General features: G+C 32.5%; 1 protein-coding gene across 3 annotated transcripts; it reads left to right on the top strand.

Annotated features, from left to right (window-relative positions):
* The first annotated feature begins 2374 nt into the window (after nt 1-2374).
* LOC114749295 (cytochrome B5-like protein) lies at nt 2375-6177 on the top strand. Of its 3 annotated transcripts, none has more exons than XM_028937789.1 (6): nt 2375-2532; nt 2617-2736; nt 2841-2881; nt 4086-4163; nt 4412-4503; nt 5736-6177. In XM_028937789.1, the coding sequence occupies exons 2-6, from the start codon at nt 2655-2657 to the stop codon at nt 5800-5802; spliced, it is 360 nt and encodes a 119-aa protein (XP_028793622.1). In that variant the 5' UTR covers nt 2375-2532; nt 2617-2654; the 3' UTR covers nt 5803-6177. The 3 variants fall into 3 exon arrangements, with proteins under 3 accessions (XP_028793622.1, XP_028793621.1, XP_028793623.1); XM_028937788.1 differs by having other exon boundaries at nt 2376-2501; XM_028937790.1 differs by having other exon boundaries at nt 2379-2474.
* The last annotated feature ends 3543 nt before the right edge of the window (nt 6178-9720 follow it).

Here is a 9720-nt window from a genome sequence, read left to right as displayed (position 1 = left end):
CTAATCAAGTGTGTTGGCTAAAACTATAATTGTTAGAATGACTACCTTAAAAAAATTGAGTAAATATGAGAAATACAATGGATTAGGATCTTATATTTAGGACCAATATAAAAGTCAAATGGGATCTTATATTAAAGACCGGAGGTACTATAAAAATTTCATTAATCTTATTTTTAATATTTATCTTTTTTCTGATAATTAATTTACGTAATTTATAAACTAATATATAATCTAAATTACAGTATCTTTTATATTAAAAATTGGACGGAATAATATAATACACATTTTGCCTTGCAATCGGTACATAAGTTTGAAGATTTTTCCCCCATTCGCCTATTGAAAGGAACTCATATATCCATAATGCTCACAAAAGTCAAGGTCATGACCTCTTGCTTAAGTTAAAACTTAATGATATGTTTAGTGTTAGCCAAATGGCTCTAACAATTTTTTCAAGATACTACTTATGAAAAAATTTGAATTACATATTCCATCATTGACATTTAAAAATACACCATCTCTCAATTCTCATGTTATTTAATTGATGTACAAATGTAAAACAACAATTAATTTTTACACATCACATAAATTTTATTATTTCCTTGATTTGTATGTTTTTCAATATTATTGTAACTTAGTATGACCAAGGAGGTATTACAATACTGTTGGCATTTGGAAATTGGGTCCTTTTATGAGCTAAACTAATCTTGAAAATCCACTAATCCATTTATTAAGCCACTGAATCAATACTATACTATTATAAACAAATGTAGTTCTTATTTTGAATCTAAGGCCAAAAGAAAATATTAATTATTATTTTTAGAAGATCAACGGTTATAAACTGATAATGTTAGCAATATGTGTATTATGAATTTATTTGTTTTAACATTTAGGAGTTTTTCTTAAAAAATAATGACAACCAAAACATTTAGGAGCCTAGAATTAAAGAAGAACTTATCAGAAATTTTGTATATGAATTGCAATAATCAAGTAAGCATTATGAGTTGGGGCCTTGCCACCCGAACGACACAAGTTTTTTTAAACGTCTGGCTTTGAGTTTGAACCCTTTATAGAGGGTACCATGAGTGCATTAATTATGATAATAAAAAAAATAATGTAATTTTTGGACTTTTGAATTTATTCTCATTATAGTTTTGCTCCCTCTAATTTCAAACCACATGTTTCTATTTCTCAAGTTTATTTTCATTTAAAATGTTGGTCTCTGTAATTTAATAAAAACTCGGGTCATTTTACTTTTTGCAGAATCAAAATCTATGATTTAAAATTTAAGTCAAAACTAAAAATAAGGACAAATTTAAAGATCTAAAAAAACAATATGAGAAACCGCAAGTCCTAGTCACAACAAAGTACATAAAAAACCAGAGATAAGGATTTATTTGTTTTTCTTTTCGGGGGGTTAACCTTTTTTTTTTTTTTGGCTAAAGCATCGGTATCCTCCTATTGAAGGTAATCCTATTTGAGACACTGTTGGACACTAAATATGGACACCTCTCCTAAAAGAGATTCGAATTTTAGTTCACCACGTTGTGGGAAACTAGTCCCTTCATTAGAGCTGGAGGGTTAATCTTGTTGCTGCTGAAGGATGAAGTGGAGCAAGAGCAAGGCTTGAAAAAGAGCCCAAAAAAAAAAGATCAAGGCCCGAAAGTGGATTGCTTGGGCCCACAGGGGAGGACCCAGCCCAACAACAATGTAGCCATAGAAAGCCTAGAAATAGATGATTTAATTGGGATTTGGGAGTGTACTTGACATTTTAATTTTATACTCTTTCAATTTTTAATATAAGACTTATTTAATTAATTTGATTAGATTAAAAAAATTAAATAAATTAGTTAATTGAAAAATATCATTTTTAAAAAAAATTAATCTTCTTAATTCTTATAGTTTTGATTCGATGCAATTCAGTTTTCATAATTTTATCTACTTAAGATTTTAGTCCCTTATTTCATAAATATGTTATTTTATTTAAAACATGAAAGACCAATATTTTAAATAGTTAAATTATAGTGCTGCGCGAAGTGGAAAATTAAGTTACAGCTGAACTTACAATTTGACCAAAAAAAAAAAATTAGAGTGATAGTACAACCAGTAACGTGATCATATTTTTTGGGCGTATACAGTATTTTAATTTTAATCTTATTTATAATACATCTAATATTTAATCTTATTTTATTAGTGTATTCAGTATGTTGATATTATTTTTTTAATTATATATAGACCTCATATTTAAGGTGCTATGTGTACTAAAAATAATCTTATAATGGTATATTGGGGGTGGGGGGGGGGGCAGAGGGTGTTGTATAATCTCTTACCCAACAAATTATTTTAATTTTTATTTTCTCCCTTCCCCTCCCGGCCTGTCCGCATGGGCAATGGACCTCCAGTTCACAGTAGCCCACAGAAAAATCGACATGCCATAACCAGTTGTTGTCTTCGGAATCCTTGAGCCTCCCTGCCTGGCCGGCATCTTTCGCTGCTCAAATACTGTTAGCTCACGTTCACTTTCTGTAGATTCTTGTATAGATTCGTTCTTACCTTTCCACGACATTCCCACTCTCATTTCCGGCTTCACTTTAATCCTTTCATTTTTCTTTGATTCAGATTTCATTAAGCATTAGAGGCGCCGAATTCACCAAAGTATGGTGCTCATAGCCGCCTTGGCATTGGTTCTCGGTTTTTTGCTCAGTATTTTGGTTTTCACACAGAGAGACGGCAAATCTAGTTCGTATTTTTACTCCTTCGTAAATTTCGATAAGTTCTATGCATACTTATGGTGATTTATGAAGTGTATCTAAATCACTTTTTGAATTATTTTCCCTCCTCAGAGCATCCGGGAAAGGGCCAGTTCAACTTAAACGATAACAAGGTATGTGTTGTTGCAGGAAATTATTAATTTAGCGCTTTTTCTTTCGTTTCGTTGGGAGCGAGTTCTACATTGTTGAATTTGAACCCTTAGGCTCATTCATGTTGGTTTCTGTTTTGCCACTAGTTATTTGAGAAAATATAGTAACTGAGCAAGAGTGTAAGCCTCCAGCTATGGCTGATTCGGATCAAGATGAAAACCTTTTGAATAGTCAATAGTTTACTGTCTTGTTACTAACTTTTAACCATTTGGTGGGCATTTTGGGATTCTTGTCATTCTATATTTAGGCTATACTTGAAAAGAAACAAACTCGTTGATGATATGGCTTGTAAACTTGGCTGTGGCTTCTAATTTAGACCAGCATCTTCGGCTTCCCAGTGATGGCTTGATGATGTTTGTGAATTGTGATTTGAATGGATGCCTAAATGTCAGGTTATTAATGTAATGCAACTTTAAATCCTTTGAATCAGCTTTTCATTTGGCTTTTTGAGAAAATACAAGAACTTCACAATTTGGTACTTCAGGGTGGAAGTTGATGGAAGTCAAGAAGTGGGATCAGAACGTTTTGGATGCTGCCGTGGCTCTGTTGGAGAGCCTTTCTTACCTAGTCCATCCAACTTTTTTGCACCTTGAATTTACTTGAGTGGAAAGATAGAATCTGCTTCGTTTTGGATGAGGACGTATCATTCATTTTTTCCCCTTCTGTTTTAAGAATCTGAAGCTAGTTTTGTAAGATGAAAATATGCAAATCATAGACTCCATCTGGTTCTTATTACAAGCTTTAAATAACTAATTCATGAGTAAAGAACAATTAGTTAAAATTAGTTAAAAACAATAAATGGGTTAGAAATATACTTTTGTTTCCAAATATGTCCTTATAATGAATGAGAAAATGATGAGAGAGAATGTATGGGGAAATGTGATAAGAGAGAAATAATTAAGGGCAACATTGAAAAAAAATACATTAAATAGACCACACCCCTTCCTAAGTTTGAAGCTTATAAATAGGACTGGAGGGAGTACTTTTCAAGTGATTATGTATAGATAGGGTTTGGAGATTTTGGTATGACCATTGAAGTAATTTGAACACTGCAAGGCAAAAAATGAATTCTATATGGAGTTCAAATGTGAGTTTGAATATTGTTTAAACATGCTAAATAGACATTAGATTAATTTGTGTGTCCTGTATGCTCAACTGTACTCTCAGGGATCAAAAACCTACAGAAAAGCAGAAGTGTCATTGCATAACAAGAGAACAGACTGCTGGATAATAATCAAGAACAAGGTATGGCCTTATATTGCAGCTTTAGGCGCCTTTACAAACTTGATACGTCAAGCAGCTCTAATCCCAAAAGCTTGTGTCACATACATAAAGCTCTTGGTCAAAGCCAATAGGCATCTCCAAATTACTTCTTCAACTTGCCAGTGAATCCTTAGACTACATTCTATGCTTTTAGAATAATTCTGCATTCCCCCCCCCCCCCGGGGCAACTGATGCATAATTTGCATTTACTTGTGCCTCATCTTCTGCAGGTTTATGATGTGACCTCATACGTAGAGGAACATCCAGGTGGTGATGCCATTCTAACACATGCAGGAGATGATTCAACCGAAGGGTTTTACGGGTATGAATATTTTTGCTTTGAGATATTCCTCTTTACCACTTGGGTGCAAATTAACCACTATACTTTTCTCATTTCCCCTCTATCCATATTTCTTAAGTGAATATTTTAAATTTATTCTTCCCATAAACTGTTCCTGGTTCCTTTCTGGTATATAACTGGAAATAATAAATAAACTGAAGCATGATGTTGTATTGGTTTAGCCACTTAGGTTAGCCAACAAAGGTTTGACCATAACTTGTATGGTCGTCTTTGTATATATTCCATAGTTCTTCTTGTGCCCTTCAACTGAGGAGTAGAAACATTGCGACAACCAACTTTCAGATTTACTTGCTATTCGTTGTGCTCGTAATGAAAGATGTAGTTGGTTGGCAGGAGTTGGTTCAAAGTTTGCTTTGTCATATAGCCCCAAAAAAAAGAAAAAAATAATAATAAATAAAGAATGTGTAATATCTGACTGCAATTCTGTTTTCTTTACATAATATCTTTACTGCCATCTCATCCGCGTACTCTGCCATCCAAGCTATTTCATGGTAAGTGCGTCTTCACCATGGAATCTAGGGATGACCTAAGATGTCAATAAAAGATGGTATGTGGTTCAAATTAGAATCTTTGGAAAAAAAAAAAACTAAAAGGCTGAAAGAAGAACCATACAAAAGAAACAGGGAGGGTTACACTACCATATATTTAACTCCAAAACCGCCTACATCCTAAGTAGAGTCAGGTTAGTGAACATCAAACGACTCATATTGAGATTTTTACCCCAAAAAAAAAAAAAAAAGACTAATATTGAGATCATGGGCAACTTTAGGAATCCAATTCAGCATCTATTGGCTTTCCTATAAATATAATTGAAAAACGATGTCACATTCCCTAGTGAGATCCTGATTTTGTCAGTAAGGTTGTTCCCTGTGTGATGAGAGGCATTGTTTCTTCTAATTTTGTTAATTTTCTCTAGAATCATCCGACCAACACTTGTCAAAATCCCCCTTCCCAACACATTGAGATCTCCAAGAATGCCATCTAATTCAAATTTGAACTTCGACTATTAGTGCCGCTGCATTGCCAGCATGAACCATTGAGAACATGCTTATTTTCATAATAAACTTGATCCCATGCCTGATTGGTAATGCATTTCTGTTCCATTTTCTTATCTGTAAATTCGCAAGTCCACTATTTTTATTTTAATGTCCTCTCTTCTCTCTCTTGTATGATTCTTTACTCACACGTGGCAGGCCACAACATGCAACTCGAGTCTTTGATATGATTGAAGACTTCTACATTGGAGATTTGGAGCATTAGCTAGATCAGTTGTTTGCGACATTTTTAGAGATGCATGACTTGAGAATCTTAATCTTGTACTACTATTTCTTGTCGATTGAATGAACTTTCTTAGATACTAATTGAGAAGCCCTTTGTTCATTTGTGGGTGCTTAACCACTACATGTTCAACAACTGATACTTTTGTTCCCTGTGATAATCACCAGGTGCCTGCTGTTTCAGTATGTTGCATATTAGATGAGGAAACTTTCTTTTGCCCCCCCCCCCCAAAGATATATTTAGGGCTACGAGTAACAAATGTGTCAAACACTGGTGAGATTGATGAAGTAATCTTGTTATGCGTGTAAACTGAGGTAATATGGACAATAAGTTTGTAATAGGAGAATTTAGCATGTACTACCTCTTGTCTTTAATATAAGATTCAGTTGATTAATTTGAAAAGATTAAAGAAGTTACTAAATTACTTAATTATGACATATGTTACATGATTTTTTTAGAATGATTGTGTGTATGTGATCGTACTTATCGCTAGCGCTTCAAATTAGTTACTAGTATTAACCCTATTTGGTTTATAGGAGCTAACCCTAGGTCGGTCTCTTGTGGAGTCAAAGCCTAGCTTTAAAACAACTTTTAAGTTGAATTACATGATTAAAGAGAAATAAGGAGTAGAAGAGAATGTTGATTTTAAATTAAGGTGAACAAGAGAATGTAAAAATTAGAGATAGTGAATAAAAAAAACTTTACTGATAAGATGAGCTTTTTAAGGATCGATGTGTGGCTATCTCGGTCCAAAAGTTAATAAGAGTTGATAAAAAGAAGATTAATAAGTCAAAATATAAACCCTAGGTGAACACGTAGGCCATAACTACTTAATTAATATCTATACCTAGAACTAGTATACAAATATCAACTAAATAATTATTTTTTTAGAACCACTTAGCATGTGAAATTCAATACCAGTTATAATTTGTTCCTCAAAACAAGAATATCCAAACGATATATTCTTAAAAAGCAAGCGAGTGCTAAACTTAATTCATAACTATTCATGCAATCCTAAAAATAACATACTAGAATAACATGAAATAATTATGGGAGGGAAAAAGATTTATAAAGAAGTTCACAAATTATAACTGAAAAAGAAATTCTCATTAATAATCAAAAGAATCACATATAAGACTTTCAAAATCTAAAATTAGGAAATCATAAAAACTTACATATGAAAGATATAAAACTCTAGTTACAACTCATCAAAATTAATGCATAGGACTCAAGTCATAATATCTCTCCTCAAGAACAAGGAGACTAGCCACTCATGTGGCTAGAACACATCATATTGATAAAGAAAGAAAACAAAAATATAGAGATGAAAGTAAAGAGAATTTGACGCTTTAGTGATGCTTGTGGAGAGTGTAGAGAGTGAGTGAAGAAGACGTGACTTACTTCTTGTCTTTGGACCTCCTTTTATAGCCTTGGCTGACCCCCTCCTTACCTCCTTATAGAATAAAGATTATGATCTTTACTTTATTTTGGACTCTTGATATTTGCTTGGAAAATAAGTGATCAAATTAATATTTGAATTAGGATAAAAGATGACTTAAGTTTATTTGAATTAATGCTTAGGATAATGAGAAGCTTAGTTGGCACAATGTGAGTAGAAGTAGGGAGGGTTTAGGATAATTCAAATTATTAAAAGGGAAGACTTGGAGAGAAAGTAAAGAGATTTAGTAGGAGTTTTTGATTTATTCAAATATGGATTTGGGATATAATTAATTTAAAGAAGATATTTTAAGATATTATTTAATTAGATATTAACAATTCCTCTTTTAATTAAATTTGCAATACCAAAATTGCTTTTCATTAATGAGGTGACACTTCCTTTGACTTGATGGGAAAGAAAACCCTGTAAAATCACCTCCTACCCTTTTTTAATGGTGATCCACCTTTTTGAACAATGAAAAAAATGCTATTTGGGCTTAAATGGAAGTGTTAGGGCCCATTTGAGAGGTATAAGTGGTAAGTTAACATGCATAGGCCCTAATTATGCTGTAAGTTGGCCCAAATGCATTCTTGAGGCCCTGAAATCTATTGATTTTTCAACACCTATGTTTTTTTCCCAATCCGTTTGGGCTCCAAAGCCTACCTTCCTTGAGCCATTATCACTTTGCAATAATGTATTAGGCCCAACTTAGATTCAAAGCTCCTAATTACTCTGAAATACACAAGAAAGTAGAGATATCTTTGTGTAGATTAATTTAACTAAGAAAACATAATAATTAGATCCATTTTAGCATTTATTTATACAATTCCTTGTTAGCTCAAATTATTGACAACTATTGCAATTAAGCATAAAATTCTCAAAATATAGATACAAATATACAATAAAATAGGAATACATCAGTATCATTAGAAGGGTGTTTGGATTACCTAAGAAGTGCTTTTAAAAAGCACTTTTTTTGTAAATTGAAGCAAACTCCTCCATATATAAAAGCACTTTTAAAAATATAGTTTTGTTTCTATCCAAACACTTCCTAAATTATATATCAATTCATAAAATGAGTCAAATTAATTTGGAAAAAAATGATAAATATAAATGCTTTTTTTTTTTGGCCAAAGAAATGTATTCATATCATTCAAAGAAAAAAAGTCTACAGAACATCAATGCAAAAACTAGAAAAAAGAAACTGGCTCCAAGGCCAAAAAGTGTCAGCAACAAAACACAAAACGAGAATTCTAAATGAAAGTACAATGGAACACTCTGCAACTGAATAATGCAAGCCAACTTCCAATGCTTCAACGAACAAGAAAACGGCTATAGAAGGTGGTAGTCTTGAGACTTGCTCAACAAATGAGCCCAACTTCTTTGACGCCAATGCTGCATCTTCAATCGCAGCTTTAATCCACTCCCTTAAAACAAGAGAGGAAGGAAGGCACTAGAATCCAAAATGGACCTCCAGGACAAGCAGCATACAGGAACTAGTCCATACATCATTCAGCCTAAGGGCACCAACGTCTAACCACAACACTCTATTTATAACCAAAGATAAAACCAGAGGCTTCTGAAGACAATCATATTCTCCAGGTGGAACCCATCTCAAATCATCCTGCTTTTTTAGAATAACCTGTCCCAAGTTTGCATAATTTCTTTTCTTGCAAATAATAAAGGCAAACCAAAAATATAAATGCTTTAGAGTAATTTAATAATATTTTCAATCTTTTTAAATTAGTCAACTGAGTTTTATATTAAGGATCAAAAGTAGTATTTCTCAAATAAACTGATATATATCATAGGATTTTTATCCCAGTGAATTAAACTTTTAATTATTATCCTACTTTCAAGTGCTTGGCAATTGATCTTCCATTGGGGCTACGGATAGATACAAGTTACCAATCTTAAATCGGTATCATGGGGCTAAACTTTGCCACTCTTGCGGGCAGGAAAAAAAATTACAGAACTGGATTTTTTACACTTATTCGAGATGAATCCTATTTGTAAGTGTCTTAATGGGTAATCAGCCTTGCCAAAGCACATGGTTAAATGTCTATCAACAAGTTTTTTTTTTCCTTAGATTCTCGGGACGAAAATTATTTTGTTGCTATGGGTATCATGGAGCCGAGGACCATCGAACTTTATTTTCCTCTATTTCGGAATGATATGTTTGATTATCAATTGCCGTAAATTAAAATCAAATAATGAAATGGATATCAATTTATTTTCAGTTATTAAAATCTTAACTACTAATATTTAATATTTGATTTGAATAGTTCATAACAAAAGTAAAAAGAAAAAAAATCCACTTCTTAAAATACTCTAATAATAATTTGCAATTATAAATTGCTCAAATCAAGTATCCTAAGTGTATAAAGCTAAATGCCTAAGTTTTCTTCTTATGAAACATTTACTTCGCAATAATAATAATTTTCAGATTATAAAATTATTTT

Source organism: Neltuma alba, unplaced genomic scaffold, assembly GCF_004799145.2.
Source record: "Neltuma alba isolate B1F8T4 unplaced genomic scaffold, ASM479914v2 tig00006009_pilon, whole genome shotgun sequence".
NCBI classification, from domain to species: domain Eukaryota; kingdom Viridiplantae; phylum Streptophyta; class Magnoliopsida; order Fabales; family Fabaceae; genus Neltuma; species Neltuma alba.
Note: the sequence above shows the minus strand (reverse complement) of the source record. Positions and strands in the feature narration are given on the sequence as shown.

Excerpts from the sequence above, each read along its gene's own strand:
- LOC114749295 (XM_028937789.1), top strand. The coding sequence starts at position 2,655 with ATGGTGCTCATAGCCGCCTTGGCATTGGTTCTCGGTTTTTTGCTCAGT. Across the intron at positions 4,164-4,411 it reads GGATAATAATCAAGAACAAG|GTTTATGATGTGACCTCATA; the intron begins GTATGGCCTTAT and ends CATCTTCTGCAG. Across the intron at positions 4,504-5,735 it reads TCAACCGAAGGGTTTTACGG|GCCACAACATGCAACTCGAG; the intron begins GTATGAATATTT and ends CACACGTGGCAG.